General features: G+C 38.6%; 1 protein-coding gene across 1 annotated transcript in view; it reads right to left on the bottom strand.

Moving 5' to 3' along the window:
- Window positions 1-18,819, bottom strand: part of LOC127874701 (F-box only protein 28-like) — a 31,869-nt gene extending 13,050 nt beyond the window's left edge. Inside the window, exon 1 of the mRNA XM_052419239.1 lies at window positions 18,665-18,819. Within this exon, the coding sequence (XP_052275199.1) occupies window positions 18,665-18,766 (102 nt within the window). The 5' untranslated portion in view covers window positions 18,767-18,819. The remainder of the gene's footprint in view (window positions 1-18,664) is intronic.
- Window positions 18,820-26,036: the final 7,217 nt, after the last annotated feature.

The following is a 26,036-nucleotide window of genomic DNA, read 5'->3' as shown; positions in this document are numbered from 1 at the left end:
TTTTTTAACAGAGTTAGATTGGTGGACCTCCTTTATGATTTAATCATATACTACATGTTGATATTACATGTATGTTCAAATGTATGCGTACTTAAATTCAGATAGTACGTAAAGTTGGAAACCTAAATAAAGCCTTTAGATGATCAATACTATTAACTCTTATGATGTTAATCAATGCAATTGCCTTTTTTAACAACAAATATCAAGTTTCAAAGAAATCAAGTGAGTATTAAATCATTTATTTACTTGTGTCCGACTTTAAGTACTGTCCGAATTTACGTACTGCATCAGTATGTTACGACACTTTTGTGCAATAATGAAGGACCTGAAACAGCGTAACGGTAATGATACAGCGTGTTTAAATTAGTTTATGAAGAGGAAATGTCAATGCCAAATAATTCACTAGATACCCTGGTTGTTTAGTTGAAATTCTCAACAAAACTTTTAATGGAAATTAAATGATCTCAAAGTTGTACCCTCTACGAAATTTTTATTTACAAATAAATACACCCACGCCAATTTTCGCGCGCTTCTTATCAGGACAAAGAAATTCATTTATTTCATGTAGAACTTGTAACAAAAAATAGATGTACACGATGCGTGCAAACCGTGTCAGGTGATTTACGCATGTTGGAATACAACTGTCCTGATTGGGCGCTAATTTCATCAAATCTTTACTTCAACTTCAACTTGATACTGTCTACAATCGTGCTCGATTATAACTGACAGACGCTTGTCTGGAAAACAGCGTGTTAGTTTTTTTAAAATTATGTGCAAAGGATTAGTAAGTTAAAAAGATCAACAAGAGAGCTAAAGTTAAAAACAGAAGTAGGCGGTCTAGAGCTGGTGGGAATTCGACTGACATAGGTTAGTAGGTTGGGGCTTGATTGTATATAGTGATGATCCACGGCAACTAAATCATTTCTGATTTTGAAGAACATGACAAGAGTGGCCTGGCATCTTCTATATTCTAGGGTTTTCCAATTTAGGGCCGAAATCATATCGGAGACACTGCTGGTGTAACCGTAGTCATTTAGTATGTAACGACTGCTGATCTCTGAATCATTTCAATTTTGTATGTGAGGTATTTCTGCCAGGGGTCCCAGACTGTAGAACAATATTCAACTTGGGGGCGGACATATGTTTTGTAAGCAGCTTCTTTGACCTTTTTGTTGCCAGTTTTGACATTCCTTTTGATGAAGCGGAGAGTATTTTTGGCCATTGCGGTAATGTTGTTTATGTGAGGGGCCCAATTGAGATTTTGACCTAAGGTGACTCCTAAATATTTGGACTGTTCGGTTGATCTAAGTTCCATGTTATGTAGCCTATAGGGGAATATGAGGGGTTTTCGTTTTTTATGGATTCTTTAGATCTCGCACTTGTCGGGATTAAATTCCATAGACCATTCCCGCTCCCATAACTCTAGGAGGTGCAGGTCCTGCTGTAAGCTTTCTGCGGAAGATAAGGATTTGATGGTTAGATAAACCACAGTATCATTAGCAAAGAGGCAGGCCCGACTTTTGATGCTTTCAGGTAGGTCATTTATGTAGGCGAGGAAGAGGCAGGGGCCTAGTACCGAACCCTGGGGCACTCCGGAGAGGACTGGTAGCCTATCCGAGCTTTTACCTTCGACCAGAACTTGTTGTGACCTGTTATGGAGAAAAGAGCGGACCCAAGAGGAGACCTCATTATTAATTCCAAGATGTTTAAGTTTGTGGATTAATTTGCGGTGATCTACATGTTGTACTTTGTCAAAGGCTTTACTGAAGTCCATTATGATGACATCAGACTGCTGACCGAGTTCTAGATTGTCAGCAATCTCCTGGGTGAAACCTATGAGTTGGGTCTCGCAGCTACATTTTGACCTAAAACCGTGCTGATGGGGGCTTAATATGTTGTGGGAGTCAAAGTACTTCATAATGTTTGAGACTAGGATGTGTTCCATAAGTTTGGATGCAATGCAGGTGAGAGAAATGGGCCAATAGTTACTAGCTTTGGACTTTTGACCATTTTTATAGACAGGGGAAATAACTGCATGTCTCCAGTCATCTGGGACAATTCCTGTATCAAGTGACCTCTGGAAAATGCTTGTAAGCATTTGGGCAACTTCACTGTGCAGCTCTTTGAGTAGCCTTGGGGAGATTTCATCTGGGCGTGATGCTTTATTGGGATTTAGGCCAGTTAGGAGTTTATCAATTCCTTGGACAGTTATGTTAATTGGGGGCATCGGTGGATGGGAGAGATTAGGTATGGCACTCTTAGCAAGTTGTTTGAGACTTTGAGACTAAGACGCTGGGGGCGGGAGAAGACAGATTCAAACTGTTGATTTAGTATGTTGGCCTTTGTGGTTGGATCAGAGTGGATTTGACCGTTACTGCTTAGTGGGGCTACTCCTGAGTTTTCATTTTTGTTTGATTTGATGAAGGAGTAAAACTTTTTCTTTTGGCCTGGGTTGGAACTATCAGTGAAGATAACTGTGTCTACATAGGACCAATACGAGCTCCTTATTTGCTTTTGTATTTGGGCTTTAAGGGATTTGAATTGTGTGACTTTTTGGGGGTTTGGAGTTTTAGACCTTTTTAGCTTTGAGTAAAGTTTATCTCTTTTACGTATGAGTTTGACTATGGCATGCGAGATCCAAGGAAGATTCACACGTGACTTGCTTAACCTAGATGGGATGTATTTTTCGGTGAGTATATATATTTCGGCCTTGAGACTGTTCCAAGAGGTATTTGGATCAGTGTGGTCCAACTGGTCAAATTTAACTGAAAAAAATAAAGCTCTTTTTTGAAACCAGACCAGTCAGCCTTGTTATATGATCTGACCTTTCTCTTTGCTTGAATGGGGCGGCCTCTTTTAATATTAAGTTCATGAAAAACAATGTCGTGATCAGACGATCCTAGGCTTGGAAGGGTTTGGATGTTATGCACGATGGAAAGGGAGTTTGTAAGGAAGAGATCTAGGATATTTTTATTTCTAGTGGAAATTTTGACCATTTGCTCAAGATTGAAGTTAATGAGATTTTCGGAGAAGTTTTCATATAATTCTTTGAATTTACAGGACGGGTTGGGTGAATCTGTTTGCCAGTCCATGTCTGGCATATTGAAGTCTCCGAAGATCCAGATAAAGCTATTCTTGGGGATTTTAGCAATGGATAACCAAAGTTCTTGGAGTGATTGTGCGTCATTTTCATGGGGCTTATAATATGATGACACATAGATATCTTTTAGACCTGTAATAGATTAAATAGAATCAAATGCCGAAATTCATTTGATACTTTCAAAAATTTCGACATTTGCGTTATTGACATTTTTTAGCACTCTTATCGTCTTTATTACCCACCCATAATTTGCTTTTAAAAAGGGAAATCGGGATTATTGAGTAATGGATAAAGATGGGAGAAGTTGCATGTATGCAATTGAGACCGTTGACACGTATGTATCGGGGAATCAAGAGACTCGGGATAATACGATTACTACAATCAGTTATGAGTTCTCCATGGCTTCGACCTGTTAATTGCATAATCAAACACGCAATAATCACTCCTCAAGGTGCAGTATCCTACAGCTAGGTGCGAACACGTTGTTTTTTTTAATACGCAGCGTTTAAAAAGACAAAAAACACTGTCATTGGCATGGGTGTGAAATACATTATTCATTATCACTTTTAAATGAAAGGGATCAATACAATACATTTATGTTCAATTAATTTATTTTTTGCGAACACAAACACTGCGGTAGATATGGGTCCGCGGTGATTCTCGGTGTTTGCCTTATGGAAAACGGCCCCCGCGACATTTGATCTGAACACCCATCGCGAGGTTTATATTGGTAAGCGAACACAGTGAGTGAGTGAGATAAACACCTTGGCGAGTGGCGTTTGTTTAAGTATATGGTGCCTGTACTGTACTTAGTTGTTTTAATTTGTGCATAGTGATCTGTTTGTGTTTATGCCAAAGAATAGTTTATGTTGCTAATATTACCAATTAAACTATTGCCCAGATTTCCGGCAGGAGACTTGACATTGAATATTACTTTACCAGTTGCAACTCCCAGCGACTCGAAGGGTCAATAGCTGGGAGATGGATTGAAGGATTATTGCAACTATCCCTTACTTTCATAGTATCGGCCCTCCTCATAGTATCTGCCCTTTTACAAAAAACCTTCAAGACGTGCTGGAAAATTACTATTTTTTCAAATTTTAGAAGTTGTTATTTATTTGATGGTTATCCTTGACAATTGCGACGATCATTCTCATGATTTCCGGTGTTCATTTGAAAGTAGATCATATTTATTCCAGGGTGATGCTACGATTTTTAAATAACATAACACACACGTAAGTACTTTGTTAATGGATAAGAAGTAGCTTTATTAAATGTGTTATATGCCGCTTATTTTTCAATAAAATGTAAAGATATTTTAAAAAGAAAACGAGCAAGAGTTTTGTTTTTCCAATAAGAACAAGCATGTGCGCATAGTAACAAATCTTAACTACCAATCAGAAGGGCCGATACTATGAGAGGGTCGGTACTTGAAACAGATTACTGAAGGGAGCTAAGTCCAGGCAGTGTTGTTTTTTTTAAGGCAATTTTGGGGCCGATATTCCTCAAAAAAGAGAATATATTTTTCCCCCATTTTCTAAAAAAATCCCCTCCAGAAGTTAAAAAAAAAAAAAAAAAAAATTTTTTTTTTTTTTTTTTAGAAAGAACTGTCTCATAATCATGATAAATATATCTCCATTTTATTTCATAAACAACTAAAAAAGTATATAGCTATAATTTATATTATTTTGAATAATTATAAAGAGTTGTATTAAGTTTTCCCCAAATCAGTGGACTTTTCACATTAATTGCATTTTCTCCCAAAAATGGCAAACAAAAGACCTGATGTATCTATATTGTGTCAATATTTGTTGATAAAATCATTCCAATTTAGTCCATTTTATTGATAAAAAATGCTCAAATTTGCCATTTTATCGATTTGAAAGATCCCAATAAGACTCAAAATGGCTAAGAAAACTGAGACAGTGCATGTCCAAGGCTGAACTGTCTGAAACTTAAATGTTGAAAAAATCATTGATATATATTTTAATTTTTAAAACAAGATGTGTTTGTGAAACACAATGTCCCCTATATGATGTTTGACCTTGAAGGATGACCTTGACCTTGTGAAGGATGACCTTGACCTTTCACCACTCAAAATGTGCAGCTCTATGAGATACACATGCATGCCAAATATCAAGTTGCTATCTTCAATATTGCAAAAGTATTCATAAAATAAGTGATTTGGGCCACATATATTTGACCTCTGACCTTGAAGGATGACCTTGACCTTTCACCACTCAAAATGTGCAGCTCCATGAGATGCACATGCATGCCAAATATCAAGTTGCTATCTTCAATATTGCAAAAGTATTAATAAAATAAGCAATTGGGGCCACATATATTTGACCTCTGACCTTGAAGGATGACCTTGACCTTTCACCACTCAAAATGTGCAGCTCCATGAGATACACATTCATGCCAAATATCAAGCTGCTATCTTCAATATTGCAAAAGTATTCATAAAATGAGTGATTTTGGCCACATATATTTGACCTCTGACCTTGAAGGATTACCTTGACCTTTCACCACTCAAAATGTGCAGCTTCATGAGATACACATGCATGCCAAATATGAAGTTGCTATCTTCAATATAGCAAAAGTTATTGCAAAATGTTAAAGTTGGCGCAAACAGACCAACAGACCAACGGACCAACAGACAGGGCAAAAACAATATGTCCCCCACAACTATAGTGGGGGACATAAAAAGGACAAAGACATTCAGCTGTGAATATTATATTCATTCAAACATGTGTATTAATATCATAAATATCATTACATATAAACAAGTGAATTTTTAATTTTCCCCTTTTCCTAAAAACGACGCATTTTTTCCCCTTTGGACGGGCCCCGCCACCATTCCCCTGTAAGTGTAAAAAAAAACACTGCCAGGGCTTTCCATAGACCTCAAATCTCAAGAGTCAATGACTCTTGGGACCATATTTTCAAGAGTCAAAATCAAATTTGTATGAGTCATAATAATAACGCAAGAGAGTCCATGATCTTCTGTTCTTTAAGCAAATTACTGAGATATAATATATAAAAACAGGCCTTTTCCACCCTATGCAACGGGTCCAAATTTCGGCACCATTTCCAATGCAAATCTGGTTGTTTGTTCCCAATTGAAAAAAAAATCCCAATTCCAAAAAAAAAAAGCCTTTAAGCCTTTAAATAGAAAGATCTATATAATTTAACCTTATCCAGTGTAGAAAATAGAAAAATATTGCAAAATTAAATTAAAGATTTTTTTCCCCTCAAAAAAGGCCAGGCCCTTTCCCCAAAATCAGATAAAAAAACCTGCACTTATCACAGTGACACATGTTCATAATATTTTGTAAAATTTTAATAATGTGTTATCAAAATAGTCGTTATTTACCAGTTAACGTCTTCTTTGAAATATAAGAAACACTATTTACATGCGATTGTTTTTCCCAATTGAGCCAGTTTTTGCGATTATTTTTTTCCCAAAATGTTTTTTTTCACGACGCGAAATTCCTGAAATTCCAGTGTGGCGTTTTCCCAAAATAGAGCGGAAAAGGCCTGAAAAAGCAACATATTAACAAATATCTTAACATATATTTCTTATATTCCAATCAATAAAAGACACAATGTAAACATACATTCTGACCAACATTGTGAGCATAGTGAAATCAATACGAAAAAAAAACACGCACAGGTTCTGACATAAGATATATCAGGGGTGTCAATTGTCCCAAATTCGAAATCCGGAAAATTAAGCAGAGAGTCTGAGACCATAAGATAAAGGAAATAGAGGGCATAGCCCCTCGAGCCCTAGCTAGCTTATTGTTATTTTTTATTGTCTTTCTATGTGCAATTTCTTGTGAGTACAATGCGAAATTTTATCAATCAGACCATCCGTTACACCGCATGTGTATTCGTCATTTTTTAAAAATGTTATAAAGAACGTTGAAAATAAATAAAAATCGACGAATTGTACCGTATCCGAAAACGACTGTCCGAAATCATGCTGAGATACATCTTTTGCACATTAAGCAAATACGCGATCAATATTATAATTCGGTTGACACATTGTTTTAAAGTATGATTTTGAAGTGCTCAGGGCCCATAATCCATTTTAGGGGAAGCGGGTCATTACCCATAGCAGGGGGAATTTTCGCGGCGTTTCCCTTTTTGGGGGATTTTTTACTTACTCTCTAATTATTACATTTGTACGTGTTTGCACTATATTCATTGCTTTTTCATAATTAAGTATGTTTGACAAGATTAAATTAAAATAGAATTGAGATATAATAATCATGAGACACATCTATCTATTAAAAAATAATAATTTTTTTTAAATTTTTTTTTAGGGGAATTTTTCCTCCCAACAGGGGAAAAAAGTATACTTTTCAGGTGTGGGAATGCGGCCGAATTTCGGCCGTGAATTTGACAGATTGAGGGCCGCCCCGGCCCTGGTGCTTTACTTTGCTTATAGATCATTTATAGATGGCAGACATTAACAGGACTAGCGCTGACCCAAAATTTCTTTGAGCCAACCAGATTTCGTTTTTTGGCGCGCGAAAAATTGGTTTTGAAATAATAATATATACTATCAACTTGTTCATATTTCTTTTATGACAACAAGGGCATATCACATATAATTTAACATGCAGTTTTCAATAAAGAAATAATTTATTATGGTACTTTTCAAAGTACAAACATAAATTAATGTGTACATGTACACTTTACAGTGTAGTATGTTGTCCTAAATTTGAAATCCTGAAAATTAGGCCGGAGGTCTTAGAACCAGGAAACCAACAGGAATAAAAAGCGAAGCCACCCACCCCACCCAGAGACTTACAAATTGTTCTTTGTTATAGTCTTTCCGATTTCAATTTCAAGTGACTACAACTCTAAATGATATAAACCACATCGTCTGTATTACCGCATGTGTATTCGGCATTCTATTTCTTCTATAAAGAACTCCGAAAATAAATTTAAATCAGCGAAAAATAATGTAGCCGAAAACGACAGTCCGAAAAATTGTATGCGTTCTGCACTTGATATAAATTTTGCATATCGTTTGATTGCAGAAAATGAAAATCGGTAGCCTAGCAAATATGTAATAAATATACCATTTGGTTGACATTTATTTTTACAATAGCATAGCTTGTGGGTACAACTACTTCATTATCACCTTCTATTTCAAACGATAACGTCGATAATTGTCTGAAAAGTGTAACATCATTCATCAACATAGAACTAATTATTTAATGATTATTCTTTAATTTTATCTATCTATCTATATATACTGCTAGTCGCCAACAATTAGCATTACAAGCAGGCGCGTGTCAGTGCTAGGAAATTAAGGAAGAAGTGTATAGGAGATAAAAAGTAATACATAATGTATTTGTGAGACATAGAAACAAAGGTGATAGTGTTAGTTAAAAGAAGGAATATACAGATAAAAGGTTAAAAACAGCCAACCTGCTTAGAAACTGTGGTCTAGTTTGGTCACCCCCAGCCTGAACTGGTCCAGGTTAGGTGCCTGTACAATATTGGCTGGTAGAGAGTTCCATAGGACAATAGTGGCTGGAATAACCGCTGGATAGGAGAATTTATAGTAGTTGCTTGGAGTGGAGATTTGTCTGAATGAAAGAGGGTGCAAATGTCTAGTGAGCCGGGTCGGAGGAGTGACGTAGGAAGGCATTGGTACAGCAACCAGTCCGTGGACAATTTTATAGAACATCAGTAGCCGGGAGTCATACCTTCTGTTCTCAAGTGAACGCCACCCTAATTTGTCTAGCATGTGTGTGACACTGTTGTGATATGAGTAATCAGTTATAACCCATCGAGCGGCCCTGTGTTGGACCTTCTCGATCTTGTTATCCCCACGCTTTTTGAAAAAAAGGTGGGGATATTGTGGTTATCTCCGCCGTCCGTCCGTCTGTCTGTCTGTCCGTCCGTCCTGGCCACTATCTCCTCCTACACTAAAAGCACTAGAACCTTGAAACTTACACACATGGTAGCTATGAGCATATGTGCGACCCTGCACTATTTGGAATTTTGATCTGACCCCTGGGTCAAAAGTTATAGCGGTTGGGGTGGGGCAGCGTCAGAAATTATCACTCATTTTTTTAGGTTATTTTACATTTACTTCTTTATTTCTACACCGATTCACTTCAAATTGATACTGGACCTCTCTTATGACAATACGGTCAATCTCAACCATGCATGGCCCCAATCCCAACCCTGGGGCGCCCGCCCACATAGGCCACACCCACCAAAAAATTCCATTTACTATAATTTTTTCATTTCTACACGGATTCACTTCAAATTGATACTGAACTTCTCTTATGACATTAGGGTCAATCTCAACTATGCATGGCCCCATAACCAACCCTGGGGCCCCGCCCACATAGACCACACCCACCCAAAATTGCCTTTACTATAATTTCTTCATTTCTACACCGATTCACTTCAAATTGATATTGAACTTCTCTTATGACAATACAGTCAATCTCAACTATGCATGGCCCCATTACCAACCCTGGGGCGCCCCGCCCACATAGACCACACCCACCCAAAATTGCCTTTTACTATAATTTCTTCATTTCTACACCGATTCACTTCAAATTGATACTGAACCTCTCTTATGACAATACGGTCAATCTCAACTATGCATGGCCCCATTACCAACCCTGGGGCCCCGCCCACATAGACCACACCCGCCCAAAATTGCCTTTTACTATAATTTCTTCATTTCTATACCGATTCACTTCAAATTGATACTGAACTTCTCTTATGACAATACGGTCAATCTCAACTATGCATGGCACAATTACCAACCCTGGAGCGCCCTGCCCACATATGTCACACCCACCCAAAATTGCCTTTTACTATAACTTCTTCATTTCTACACCAATTCACTTCTAATTGATGATGAACTTCTCTTATGACAATACGGTCAATCTCAGCTATGCATGGCCCCGTTACCAACCCTGGGGCACACCTAGGTCAAACATTCGGCGTGGGGATACGCGTCGGCCTCTGCCGCGCCATTTCTAGTTTACGTTGTGTTGTGTGTGTGGGCTCCACACTGAGCTGCTATACTCAAGTTGTGGGTGGACCAGGGTTTTGAAGGCAAATTCTCTAATGCCTTGGTGTTTTATGGGAATGTTGCGTTTGATGAAGTTAAGTGTTTGACTGGCTGTTGCAGTAACCTGGTTTATGTGTTTATTCCAGCTGAGGTCAGATGTGATGCTAACACCCAAGTATTTAGCATCACTAACTGTTTCAAAGGTATGACCGTGGAGTGTGTAAGTGGATTTGTAGGGACGTTTTGACCTGGTGATGTTCATAACCGTACACTTGGAAGGATTAAATTCCATATCCCAAGAGTGTTCCAATTTTTGTAGCCGATCTATATCTTCTTGCAGGGTATTTTGTTCAGTGGGATTGTTGACCGTGATGTAGACAGCAGTGTCATCAGCAAATAACCGGATCTGTGCGACTATGTTTTCTGGCAGATCGTTTATGTAGAGCAAGAAGAGGAGAGGGCGGAGAACAGAGCCCTGGGGGACACCTGATGTGACTGGAACCTCGTCTGAATTGTCACCATTTACTAAGACAGACTGAAGTCGACCTATAAGGAAAGATTTGACCCATTGTAATGTGCTATCTTGGATGCCGTGTTGGTGCCGTTTGTAGAGTAACTTCATGTGATTGACCTTGTCGAACGCTTTCGAGAAATCCAGGAGTATTAGATCTGTTTGTTGACCATGAATAAGGTTCCTGGATAAGTCCTCTACAAGTCCTATGAGCTGTGTCTCGCATGACAGTTTTGACCTAAAGCCATGCTGGAGATGGAAAAGAATGTTGTTGACCTGGAAGTGTTTGGTGATGTTTGAGGCGACGATATGTTCCATGACTTTGCAAAGAACACATGTCAGTGAAATCGGCCTATAGTTAGCGGGGTTACTTTTGTCGCCTTTTTTGAAAAGGGGGGTGACGTTCGCCTTGATCAAGTCGGAGGGGACAGTGCCTGTGTCTAGAGATTTTTGAAAGATTCTGGTAACCAAGGGGGCAATTTGTACGCTTAGATTTTTTAGGACAATAGGCTTGATATTGTTAGGGCCGCAAGCTTTGCCAATCTGCAAGTTGGACAGAAGCTTTTGGACACCACTTACACTTATGGAGATTTCAGGCATTTTGGGGTATTTTGTCTTAGGGGTGTTGCTAAACAGGGATTGGGCTTTCATTAAACAGAGTTGACCTAATTTTAGAGGATTCATTGGGGTGAAGACGGACTGAAATTGGCGATTGAGGAAGTTTGCTTGACCCTTGCTATCAGTGATGAGATTATCCTTTTCCAGTAGAGGAGCGATACCTTGGGTATCCTGTTTAGCATTTTTGATTGTGGAGAAGAGCTTCTTACGGGAGAAATTTTGACCTGTATGGGGGGTGTCTGGATCACCGGACTGCGCTTCGAGTACGTATTCAAGGTAACTGTTGTGAGCCTGATTTATCTTATTTTTAACCTGATTTCTGAGTTTTCTATACTGTTGTTTGACCCTGGGACTGCCAGTTTTCTGTTTAACGTACAATTTGTTTCTTTTTCTTATTTGTCTTAGGATACTATTCAGATCGATAGTCGGTACACAGGTCTAAAGTGATCAGCTTGGAAATTATTTATTGTTGCTCTTGTCATTTGTTTATCTTTAAATACGACATTTGCCAGCGACTGATAAATTGTTGGCAGACGACAATATCAACTGTGTATTCAAAGTGTCTACGCATGATTGACCCAATATTATGCGTGAGCGAACTCAATGTTGATTGGCCAGCTACCACGTGCGCTTCAATAACAATAAGGTCAAGCAATGTCTCATGTTCTGGTGCAGACCGGTTTTCGTTTAATGTTCGATTTGCGAACACTTTTAATGAAACAAAGAGAAAACTATAGAAAACCAGTCTGGATTTAAATGGCGGATAATTTCAATGAAGATTTGCGAGATTTTAGCATTTTCGCAAATCAGAATTTTCTTGAGCCAATTTCTCAATATTTTCGCAAATGGTGAACGACAGCGCGAGCCCTGATCAGCAACGTTCGTAGAATGGTACACAGTTACAAGTTTCGGAATGAAGCGAATATGTCTCGTCAGTTACTGCTCAAAACTGCTCAGTGCCAGCCGCTTGCCATCAGAAATCTGAAATAAATTCCCCCTCCCCCCTCGCCTTAAACTCGGATTTACATTCATCTAAAAAATCGACCCTGTACGGCTCAAATCTGGGTTTAATTATTTAATGTGCCATCTTCACCGAAGACGTGCGACAAACAGCTGTTTTTCTATGCTGTCTCAAATGGTCAATTATTACGACTATGTTATAATTAATTGGCAGCATCCAAATTTGTCACTTTGCCACAAGGTCAGTTACCGGTTAAATCATTAATTTTAGCAACTCTGATGCAAAGCGTGTAATGTGACGTTGTCCAGCATAACTTTCGCGCGTATTTGAACGGAGCAAACATGAAGTAAAACAGGATTGGGTGTATTCAGCTTTGGAAATACATTCTGACATATTGTGGAAGTATTTCTCAAAATAGGCTTTACAGTGTTTTGTGGATTAAAGATGTTATTATTTTATATTGAATATTACTTAAACTGACACGGTTGAGTCCATTCTGTTTTGGTGGGTTAAATACATGTCTTTACCGCAAACAGCTGATAACAAACCCTGTGATAAAGAATTGAATGTTTATTACGCGTCATCAAACCAGCAGTGTTATAATTGGTCATTACTAGATTTCTCAATGGGCCAAACTCCGCCTACTGGGTGGACTTGTGCTTCAATGATTGGAAATGGGCGATAACGGTTAGTGTCTACCAAAAGAGATACTCCGCCCCAAGCCAATTATCACTTCGTCTTAACAACTTTTGATCTCATTAACCCAAGTCGGTATATACCCCCGGGTTAAATGTGATGCATGACGTCATTTTCTCACGAGTCAAACAAGGGTTTTCTGTAATTTTCAAGCATCAAAACCCGGGAGCTCGGGTCAAAGGAAAGCCAGGTAAGTCTAGCAAGTATTTTGTCAAAACATTACCGATTTAAATGCAGTTTTCGTTGTTATGTCCTAGAATACACATTTAACTATAAATTAACATATAACACATGCATGTTTTTGCATTCGTTCACTTCCAAATAGTGTTTTTCCCAGGAGGGCAAAGGGGCATGGCGCATTACTTTCAAAAAGGGCATTTTAGCGCGCAGTTTAGGCAAAAAAGGGCAAAAACGTTCAGTGAATACCTAATTACGGGGAACCATGTAATCGCATCAGAAGCAGTTGTGGAAAAAATAACATATAAACAAGCACATTTAATGGTAATAGATGTATTTAACTTACTATGATTTATATAAATATATTTACCTTGCAATGTACATTTAAGTTCCATGCTGTTTCAATAAACTGTACAGCACGACAAACATAATAAAGCAATATATGCATATGAATCTGACTATACACAGATCCACTAACATATAAATGAAACCGTGTTTGTCTTATCCCATTTTCTAACAATAAACTCGACAGATGTTTAAAATAACATTGCGAGTAAATTGATCGCTAACAATATGCAAACACTCGTTTCCGTGACATAAATCCGCCGAGTAGATTACAAATAAATAAATAATGTTGTTGCTATCTAAAACATTTTTATGCATCGTTGATTATCACAGACATTTCATTAATTCCTTCTTAATGTATAATCCCCGTTGTTAATTCGATCGTTTACGACGTTATTTGCCATTTTTGCCGAGTCACAATTTAATTCTGTATGGTCCGCCATGTTGATAAAATGTCAAATTATGTAAGCGACAGGTGCGCATAGCAACGTTAAATCGTATACCCGATTCGCATTTTGTTAAATTGGTATACGTCTCAGTAATTATTTCAATAATTAGATCTTATTATCTTAAAGACGAAAACGATAAAGATTAAATTTGTTTGTGAATTTTAATGTTATTATGCGTAAAAATATATGTATTGATATAACTGAATAATGCATGCAAAGCACAATTGCCACGAGAATAACATCGAGTTTTTCATCAAAAGTCTCCGAAGTAATGATTATATCGTGGAGGAGTATACATTGCCGAGCGAAAAGTGCGCTTGGAGTAACATAGCCTCCGGCATTATCGATTGATACTGACACGGGGTTATTCACGCATGACTAATTCACAACTTTGGAGCAGTCAGTAAGACCTACCTATAAATCGAGCACTGTTATAGATTAAATCTGCTCAATTAAATAAAGTCGATTAGACGTTGACGTTTCTCGAGTAAATCAAGCACAGTCGGAGCGTCACAGACAATCACGGAAGCTGAGTTTGCGGACCAAGTTATATCGTAAGGCAATAAAGATGTTATCGATAAGGGCGCGTGTCGAAATTTGCCTTTGAAAAAAAGGGCGCGTGGCGAAATTTGTCTTTGAAAAGGGCAGCGTGGCAATCCGGGAGGGCAGCATGGCTTTTCGCCACGCTAAAATGGCCTGGGAAAAACACTACCAAAATTCCAATGTTTTCATTAAGAGGGCCAATACAACGTTTAGACATGCTAGTTACCGAGTTAGCTGAAATATTTCGCGTTCAGATTAAATCTGAACGCTGAAACTCCGGTCTGTAAAAATCATAACGAAAAATGAATACAATGCTATTTTATCAATATGCTTAACATTGCAAAATAACATAACCAACTCATAAAGTTTTAGTTAATAAGTCCATTTTTACCTCAAATAGCGTTGAATTGAAGTTAAAAGGCATAATTTGTTTCAATTAAACTTCTGCTTAAATCACAATACAAACAGTGACCTCTCGTCATGTTATGAAATATTTAAATATCAACCAATCAGAAGAAGGCATTACAGTGTAATAGGCTGCGTCATCGATTAAAATCTACCTGCGGTATACAGCGGGCACAGCGATTGGAATGGAAAATGTGAGTAGTGTGTTGATTTAAATTGGTCAGGCGTGCAAAATTGAAAGATTCATTACATAATTCTTACGGAACATTATTGAGAAATGAATTATCTACACAGGTATGTAAATATTATTGCAATCCGTTGATATTAACTGTCTGATATCAGGGCTTGAATGTTGCGCACCAAATTCCTTGCGCATCAATATAGACAAAAGGAAAACTTTCGCTTTTGAAAAGATAGAGTGGACTATTGACACCAAGAGTCTGCCAAAGCAAAAATCATCAAAAGACTATCACTTTCTCTCATCGTATCGCCCCTCCTCATCGTATCGTCACGTAATGAAAATCGATAAGAATCAAGGCTCGCGCTTATCCAAAGTTGTCCGAATACGGTTCGTTTATTGCAAGCAGACGTATTTTGCCTTTCAACATTGAAATCATGCGTAAAAAACAGGTATAACACATTTAATCGTATTAAAAACACTGGAGTTTCAAAAAATACTTATCACTCTAAAATGTTTTAATTCCCAATATTTACCGTCTACTTCTGCGAATCTTTTTGCATCCTAGGCTAACCTTGACAGTGCCTGTTCACCGCATGCAGATGCTTTATGTATACAATAGTTCAGTAGCTGTAATCTACCGCTTCAAATACACCACATTCACGTCCAAAAATTAACGCGCAAATTGCCTTTGTAATTTTACTCTCATTTATTATGACGTGACCATAAATCCAAAAATATCTAAATTGTTTTTGAGAAAAGTGTGTGCATGAGTAGGGTGAGTGACTGGGCAAGTGAGTGAGTGACTGGGCGATTGAGTGAGTGACTGGGCGAGTGAGTGAGTGACTGGGCGAGTGAGTGAGTGAGTGACTGGGCGAGTGAGTGAGTGACTGGGCGAGTGAGTGAGTGACTGGGCGAGTGAGTGAGTGACTGGGCGAGTGAGTGAGTGACTGGGCGAGTGAGTGAGTGAGTGACTAGGCGAGTGAGTGAGTGAATACAAAATACACATTTTAAAGATAAAATTTTCCTTTCAGGAAAAGCCCAATAGGTTTTTAATAAATAAAATAAAGAGGCATCAATATGATATCGAGTCATTGAACCTCGCGTATAAAGCAGTCCACGAGAAAGGCGTTAAAGTTAAAACGGCAGCCAGAATGTTTGGTGTTCCCCGTACAATGCTTAGAGATAGGGTGTCTGGCCATGTGAATCACGATGAAGCAGTAGTTGGCGGGGCCCCTATTTTGAGTCTCGATGAGGAGCGGGTACTTGTTGATTACGTGGAAACACTAGCGCAGCTTGGGTACGGACTCACCAATGAGAGGCTAAAAACACTGGCAGGCGACCTGGTCCTCTCATTTGGAAGAAAAAAGAACAACAAACCAATGAGCAACAATTGGCTTTACGGATTTCTTCACAGATGGGAACACCAAATCGCTTCGCTTTCTGCTAAGAGGCTGGAGAGTACACGGGCCAAGTCAGCAACGCCGCAAGCTGTTGACATCTACTTTAAAAATCTACTCAACACATTGACAACGTACAATCTCCTAGACAAACCACACTTAATCTTCAATATGGACGAAACCGGCATAACCCCAGAACACAGACCTCCAAACATTATTGCTCCCGTTGGTGTCAAAGCACAGACCATAACTTCACCACGTTCCACCACAACGACCATAATTGGATGCGCAAATGCCATTGGAAATGCACTCCCGCCGTTCTTCATATTCAAGGGGAAGCGATTAGATCCTGCATTAATGAGCGGCGCATCAGCGGGAGCATACTGCACAATGTCCGAATCCGGCTGGATAAATGGAACGATATTTAAGGAATTTCTCCAAAACCACTTTCTTCCACACGTCGGCAACATGAACGCCAATCCCAATCAACATGCATTGTTGATTTACGACGGACATGCTTCACATGTTTCGATAGACACCATTGAATGGGCCAAGAGCCATAACGTAGTTCTGTTTGTGCTACCTGCTCATACCTCCCATCTTCTCCAGCCGTTGGATGTAGGCGTTTTTGGACCCTTCAAAACGTACTACAATGCGGAATGCGCATCGTTTTTGACAAAAAACATGGGGCAGCAAATTACTAGGTATGAACTTTGCGCACTAGCTAGTAAAGCCTACCTAAAGTCAATGACACCCGCAAACATACAGTCGGCTTTCCGAAAGTCAGGCATTTTCCCCTATGCAAATGATGTTGTGACAAAACGAAAAACTATTCCCTTGTGAAAGCTTTCGCGAAAAGGACCCAATCGGAAAAGTGAAGGCTTTAAAAGGCGGAGAAGAAGCAGTGAAGCTGTTCATGGAACAACACATCAAAACATCGCAGGACCTTTGTTCTATCAACAAAGCATGTCCGATGTGTAAATGTTCATGTCGCATGAAGAAAGATGAACAAAAGGATGGGACGGTGAAGAAGCCGTCGTCTGGTGGAAAAGAAATAACAAATGACGTGTTTCATTCGGAACTTAAACAATATCAAAAACATCGGGACAACAAATTGAAAAAAAATAATGAAAGCCAAGACACCTTGAATGCCATACAAACTCGTGAAATTCAGATGCCATCAACAAGTGGGATAAATCCCATTTGAAATTAATTTCATGATCTGTCTGACTCAGATGAAGAATTGGACGATGACATTCCGTGCTGTATGTGCAACCAGATCACACCGCCTACACTACGCAATCAACCTTGTCTGAAGATTGTAAATTGGGCCCAGTGCGACAAGTGCGATGGTTGGGTGCATCTTGCATTCTGCACTTCAGTTCGGGTCGTGAGGCGGAATAGTCAATTCTTTTGTCCAAAATGTCAAGACGATTTGTGAAATTAACCTTTACCGTTGGAAAACATTGACTTAAATAGTTAATTGTTGGTTTAATTGTTCATTTGTTATTGGTTACAATTGTGTATTGAATTGCGTATTTTATGTTTGAATACGCTTTCTGTTACAAATTGATTATATATACTTAAAAAAACTACTTGATATCCTAAACCGAGTTACTTCTTTTAACTTTTTCGTTGCCCCTGTTACGTTCAGAAGTTGTACTTCACTTTGCGATATGAATTGTAGCATGAACTCTTGCCCTTTCCTATAATAAATAGCAACCAATCACGAGTGGCGATACAATGAGACAGCGCTCGAATGGCATGGAGCAGCAGAGGGAGGTAAGTCCGGTTAATGTAAACCGATACCGTTTATATTTTTGTTCGGTCTTTCACCTAGAATTGACAGCTTACATGATAATCAACAAAACAAATACAAAATCAATGTATTAATTATTAACTTTAAACCCGCTAAACCCGTTATGAGTAATAAGAGGGTCGATACAACGGATGAACATGCTATATGGCGGCAATTTATATTGACTAGTTACTGAGTTAATTAAAACACACTCTAGATTCAGACAAGTATTCCATCCAACAATACTCCAATACGGATTCGGTACAAGTAAGTAAAAATCATAGAAATCGATGCTCAAACAATATCGTCCGATACTTCTAGATATCCGACTTCCCAGATTGAACTTTTGTTTCCGAAATAATGTTATCCGAAAATACACAAATAAGTCGCATCTTCAACATTTGTTATAAACTTTAAACATACCCTTCTTGCTTCACTGGCTTCGTGAAATGAAAGGTAAGACATTATTCCTTCGATTATTTCATCAGGCATTTCCAATAAATGTATACGGACTTCGTTCTCCATATGTATTGTTTTGCTTCGATTTGTTATTTAATTAATGTGTAGGTCAGAGAGTAGTAAACTTTATTTAAACAGTAACAGGGGTTTTAGCATGGTACCAGGTACGTACTACGAAAGTACGCTTGGCAGAAACCAAAACCATGTCGGGGTTGGAATGGTATGCTTACATTGCTGTATTAGTATTTTGACAAAAAATAAGACTATTCACAAATCATAAAGTATGTTAACTACGGTATATCGGAGATTGTGTGCAAGTGTGAAGTATATTTTGGACATTATATTACTGCCGTGAGTCTGTAGTCTGTATGTACCGGGTATTACTTGTTCCGTACTGTCTGTGATATATAATTTTTCCACAAATTGTGGCATTAGCAAAAAAAAAAGTTTACAGTAAACTATATATATATATCCTTGAGTGGAGCATATATTGATAACCTATAAAGGTTTCCCTGGTATTGCAGATCTATGTTTCTGCTTTGTGTATGTGCTCTTTCAAAACTGCTGAAACATCCAATACATAGTCATTAGTTGGTACTGTGACCCTACATCCCTGACTATTCGTATTAATTTTAATTCTCAAATGACGACATGTTCCATTTGCATTGTTTCATAACAAAACACTGCATTTCCTTTCGTTGCAAGATCAGACGGTCTTGTCATCAATGTCAGTGCAATGATATTGATGGTTTTCTGTGACACTGACATGGTTTTCAATGTGGATTCAGGTCTAGAAGAACTTTCAGCAATGTCACATAAACAAATCTGGCAAAACAGCATAGGCCTTAAATTTAATGCATGAGTCATACCCAGTGCCACTCTGTTTGAATATACATACAACCCTCCGCAGTCTACGCAGTCTATTGCACGCGCTCACCACATGCGCGTGCACTGATAATATATTTATTATGGATGTATAATAAACTTATAAACCATACTTGCAGTAAATTAAGTACACCATAAACATGGTTTCAGAAGATAGCTGATAATTGGATTAATCCGTTCGGACAGTTAAAAAAACATTTTGTTGTCTGTGCCAATTATCTGGATCTACGCCATGGGTGATGAAGCACCACCAGCAGCCGCAATAGCAGCGCCAACGACAATGCCATCGTTAATACAGTTTTCTGGAAAGCTAGACATGGACGGTAACATTGCCACAAACTGGAAAAAAATTAAGCGCTCGTGGATTAACTACGAAAAAGCATCAAAACTAAGTGCAAAGGCAAAGGATATACGTGCCGCAACGTTCCTTACATGCATAGGACCGTCAGCTATGGACGTGTTCGGGGGATTCGCATTCACTCAGGACGAAGACCAGGAAGACATAGACATCATTCTACAGAAATTAGAAGCATTCTGTGTTAGGAAGACCAACGTTACGTACAAAAGATACCTGTTTTATACGTGCGTACAAGGTGCGATGGACTCATTTGACACGTATTTGTCAAAAATACGCCAACTTGCCAAGACGTGCGAATACGGACAATTGAACGATGACTTAATCAAAGACCAATTGATTATCGGAATACGCGACACACAGGTGCGTAAACGTCTTAAGAGAAGACAAATTAACTTTGCAAAAATGCATTGATATGTGCAGGGGCACAGAAGCTTTAAGTGCAAAAATCAAGACAGCCGCCACAAAAGGAAAGCAATCACAGAGGACCAAAGTCAGCCTTCAAGAAATGTTTTTATTGTGGAACAAATTGCATGCCAAACAGTGCCCGGCCTTTGGAGTAAAGTGCCGAAAATGTGGAAAGCTTAATAATTGTGCGTCAGAATGTCGCTCAGCCAGAAAATCAAAACACAAAAGCCATGTGAAACAATGTGACCTTTCAGATGATGGGAACTGCGATGACATATTAACATTAAATGCAGGAAAGTGTTTTCAGAACAAAATTTATGCAAACATGTTACTAGTGAGACTCAGGAAAACAATTAAATTCCAATTAGATTCGGGCGCGACAACAAATATCATTCCACGGTCACTAATCCCCGGAGTTGAAATTTAATGCGCTGACTCAAAATTAAGAATGTATGACAAATCAGTGATAAAAGCTGAAGGGAAATGGCGATTAATGATAAAAAATCCAAAGACACATGCTAGGTACAATGTTGAATTTTAAGTGATTGATAAAGATGTAGCCCCGCTACTGGGCGCAGAAGCATTCCAAGAAATGCAATTGATAAAAAGTAAATATAAAAACATATGCCCTGTGGACAACTCTGATTGTTTGTCAATGCATGATATTCAACAGAAATTTTCAACAGTCTTCATTGGTGAAGGTGAATTTTCTAAGCCACTTCATTTGAACGTTTATGAAAATGTTCAACCAGTGAAAATGCCTGTACGACGCGTGCCGTTATCATTGAAACTTGAGCTCAAAAAGCAGCTAGATAAACTTGAGAATAATGGGACAATTGCAAAAGTTGACACCCCCAATGACTGGTTATCTAGTTTGGTAATTGTGAAACCTTCTTCTGGAAAGATTCGTCTATGCATCAATCCTAAGCCCCTTAATAAAAGCGCTAAAGCGTAGCCACAACCTGATGCCAATGGTTGAAGATTTATTACCTGAGCTCTCACAAGCAAAAGCAAAAGTATTCAGTAAATGCGATGTAAAAAATGGTGTTTGGCACGTGAAGTTAGATGAGGAGCCTAGCTATTTAACATCATTTGAAACGCCTTACGGAAAGTACCGTTGGCTCAAGATGCCGTTTGGAATATCTCCAGAACCGGAATACTTCCAGCAGTATTTGCAAGAAAGACTTAGTGGTCTCAGTGGAATGTGCGCCATAGCGGGCGGTATAATTATCTACGGCAAATTCTCCACATACGACGAAGCCGTCAGAGACCATGATAACAACTTGAAAAAGTTGTTACAACGATGCATAGAACGCAACAGTAAGCTAAACAAGGACAAGATGCAGATACATAAGAAAAGCATGCCGTTTGTTGGTTATTTATTAACGGAAAAAGGTGTTAAACCGGATCCCGCGAAAGTAGAAGCAATTATGAAAATGCTGAAACCAACAGACAAGAAGGGTGTGCAGAGACTATTTTGTCTTGTCAATTATTTGACAAAGTTTCTACACATGCTCAGTGACATGTGTGAGACAATAAGCCAGCTTACACACAAGGACAACTTATTCCAGTGGTCCCATGCGCATGACGAAGCACTACTCGCGATCAAGCAAGCAGTGTGTAATGCCCCTGTGCTACGATATTTCGATCCAAAGCTCGAAACTACAATAAAATGTGATGCATCCGAGACCGGATCGGGGTGTGTGATGTTTCAAGGTGGACAACCTGTTGCATTTGCAAGTCTAAAAATGTCAAAATCGGAAATAAGCTATGCGCAAATCGAAAAGGAACTCTTATCTGTGCTATTCGGATTTTAAAAGTTTCACCAATAAGTATATGGTCGGAAAGTGACTGTAGAGAGTGACCATAAGCCGCTTGAAATAATAAGCAAAAGCCGTTGATCAGAGCTCCGAAACGTTTGCAGAAGATGCTACTCAAACTGCAAATGTACGATTATGACATTGTGTACAATAAAGGCGAACACAGGTACATATCGGTTACGCTTTCAAGAGCTTATCATGGCCATGGTTTTAACGAAACTCGACGAAGTTATACTTTCTGAGTACGAAAAAGAAATTGAAAGTACAAAAATGACGGACTATCTTGTGCTTTCTCAACAAAACAAGACAATCTACGCAAGCAAACACTAGCAGACCCGACCTTAAGAATCGTGATTGATCAATTAGGCCACGAGAAGCAAAGCCATATGTATCAGTGCGCGATGAACTCACATGCGAAAATGGAATTATATTCCGAGGAGATCGCGTAGTGGTACCGAAATCGATGCGAAAAAAACGCGCTTGAACATATTCATTCTCACACTGGTGTTGAAAGATGTCTAGCAAGAGCACGCAACAGTGTTTATTGGCCGAACATGACGTCAGAATAAAAGATTACGTCAGCAAGTGTGAAACATGCCAGTCGTTCGGTAGGAAGCAGTGAAAGCAACCGCTTATCAGCCACGACGTACCAGATCGTCCATGGGCTAAAGTAGCAACGGACGTGTTCACATTTAACAACGAAGAATACTTAGTGGCAGTTGACTATTTCAGCAATGTCTTTGAAATCGATTACTTGGAACAAGCCACGTCCAAAATTATCATCAGAAAGGTTAAGCAACACTTCGCAAGACACGGAATACCGGAAACGCTTGTATCAGATCAAGCTACAGTGTTCAAGTCTGAGCAGTTCAAAACTTTTGAAAATGAATGGGACATTACTCACTCATACTCGTCAGCTCGATTTCACCAGAGTAACGGAAAGCCGAGAATGCCGTAAAACTGGCCAAGAACATAATGAAAAAGCGAAACATTGGAACACTTGATCCTATGATGGCATTGCTAAATTTCCGGAATACTTCGCAACAATCTACTCGCTTTAGCCCAGCGCAACAGTTGTTCAATCGAACAACAAGAACACTGTTACCAATCAAGTCTTCGAAGCTTCAGACTGCAGTTCCCAATGACGTACACCGAAAGCTCAGGAAAAGTGAAGTAAGTCAAGCACATTACTTCAACCACAATGCACGTGACATAAAACCATTACACGTCGGTGCCACCGTTCGCATACAACCAACGGAACCGAACACAACATGGTAAAGGGGAACAATTGAGGCAACTCTACAGTCCAAGGGAGCAAAAGCGAGAACATGAACAATTCTTTGAGGGAAAGAGGACAATTTCAACGAGCGGGGCATGGTATAGGGGAGATAACCCTGGGTTATGGTTAGGTTAGGGTTAGTGTTAGGGGTCGGGTTAGGGTTAGGTATGGGTTAAGGCTAATCCTTACCCTAACCCGACCCCTAACACTAACCCTAAAACTAACCCTCTACCCCCCTCCCCCCATGCGCATTACAAAACCATGCCTCGCTTGTTGTCGTTGTCCGATTCCCTTCTTTGAGGCACCAGAATTACCTCCCATTGAACTTCCAAATGATGAGGGCCCATGCAGCGAAACAAAAACAATCTTCTATTGAACCACTAATAACAACAACTAGATCAGGTCACGGACTCTAGATGACACGGATAAGAAACGGTAGCGTACGGCAAACCTAGGCTTTCTAATGATATATAATTTGTCTAAATCGGCCGAGAAATGAAACTAAAATTTAAAAAAAGACGTGAGTTGGTACATCAAAATGTATAACTAGCTCGGCGCTTCGATGTACGCTAATTATAAAAGTCGATACGACACGGTTTAACGCGCGGTGGTAAAACAAAAAAATGTTTATTTCTTGTTTTTAACTCGCTTTAAATCCATTAATAACAACGGGAATATACTAAAAGTTATATTTTTTTGAAAGAGGAATTTATAAGCAACAAGATAACGTATAAGCCAATAAAATCGAATGATTAGTTTTTGCATAAGATTGAATTTACTACAGTAAGGGTCAAATACTCGATTCATCTCCTATCAATAAACGCTCCGTGATCAGATCGACAAATTAAGCCACCTGAGCGGTTCAAAGACTATGTGCTTAACTTTGTTAATAGTGTGCTGTAATTATGTGCAGACCTTCGACATTACACATGCGTTACTTGTATTTTATTTATCATTTGCATGAATTCATGAAGGCAACTTGGGATCATTTATACTGCTTATTATGTGCATATGCTTAATCAAATAATAATGACTTTTATAAATTACTAGTACATTAAAGATCATGTCTATCTTTTGTAAAAGAGAAAGGATGTAACAGTATAGGCATTAAATTGAATCCATGAGTCCTTACCAGTGCCACTCTAGGGGCGTAGGTAATGGGGCGGCAGGGCCGGCGGCCGCCTCCCCAATATTTCGGCTAGTCGTCGTTATATAAATAAAACGTAAAATCCCCAAAAATCGCCGCCCCAAAACCAGTATTTTTGTAATCACGCGCCGTCAGTGCAAAAGCCATGTGTCCCCTCTCCGTCTGCTCTGTGTCTGCTCCGAGGTTGCCAATATCCCTTGTTAGGTGTAAAAAAACAGGGGTCCGGGTAACTGTCATTGCGTTAATTGTTTTATTGTTCTTTTCCGTGATTGCACTGTCGGTGTTTTGATTAAGGACATGCTATTCTTTTAATTTTAATTTATCGCTTTAATTCAAAGGTAACTGCCACTTTAAACAATTTTGAGTAAATATACGCGTGAATGAAATTAATTTGATTGAAAATATTTTTGTTCTCTAAGTCACGGACTCTATATGAGACGGATATGAAACGGGACCGTAACGGCAAATATCTTGTCGTAACTTAGTCACGTGACCGGTAGCTATCGAAGCGCCGAGGTTATACATTTTGATGTACCCACTAACGTCTTTTTTTTTAAATTATACTTTAATTTCTCGGCCGTTTTTGACATATTATGTATCATTAGAAAGCCTACGTTTCGTAGTTTTCAGATATATAAATATATATGACGTTTTTCTTCTGGTGTGGGCAGCCCTGCGAGATATAACTTTAACTTTTGCAAATATCACACCGTTTTAGAATCTAGATTTACGGTTGACATGTTCGTATTTTATACAGCCGTTCATGTTGTCATTATATGTTGTGTCGTGGGTACATTTTAAACGTATTTTGCATTTCGAGTCAAGGAAAGATGGTCAATTATACCTAATTGAAATATTTAAATTGCATTAAAAAGTGCATTTGTTTTTTTTTTTGTCAGACTACCCAGTGAGAAAAAGCAATGAATATTTTAACAACTTATCTTTTTTTTCGTTTTTAAGAATCCCACAGAATAAACCTAAATCATGTGGATTGTTTCTCAGTTCGCATTCATATAATATAAAAGTAAAGTACTAATGTATTCTGTGACTGCCATATTGTATTAACTGCTAATAAAATCATGTAAAACAAAAGGTAAAACGTTCGAAAATGCCGACATTGGCCATGCACGTTTTAATGATTCTTTTTAGGGATGGCATCGAATACCAATATCAATATTCGAATGTTCGCAAATTCATTTAATCGAATATTCGCATAAAACGGCTGGATTGATTTTACCTTGTTATGTGTTAATTTCCATTGGTTTGTAAGTTATATCCGTTTGCTAAATACGAGGCTGTTTATTAACGTTGCTATCGAAAAATTGTATCGCTGTCGACTAATACTATGACCGATACTGTAATCGGGCACAAATAAAATGAAAAACATCGTGGCATAGAATTTTAATATTTAATGATTCTACAGATTTGTAGCAGACCGCGCA

The sequence above is a fragment of the Dreissena polymorpha genome, chromosome 3, assembly GCF_020536995.1.
Source record: "Dreissena polymorpha isolate Duluth1 chromosome 3, UMN_Dpol_1.0, whole genome shotgun sequence".
In the NCBI taxonomy this organism is placed as follows: Eukaryota; Metazoa; Mollusca; class Bivalvia; order Myida; family Dreissenidae; genus Dreissena; species Dreissena polymorpha.
The sequence above is the reverse complement of the archived record's forward strand: the minus strand, read 5'-3'. Positions and strand labels throughout refer to the sequence as shown.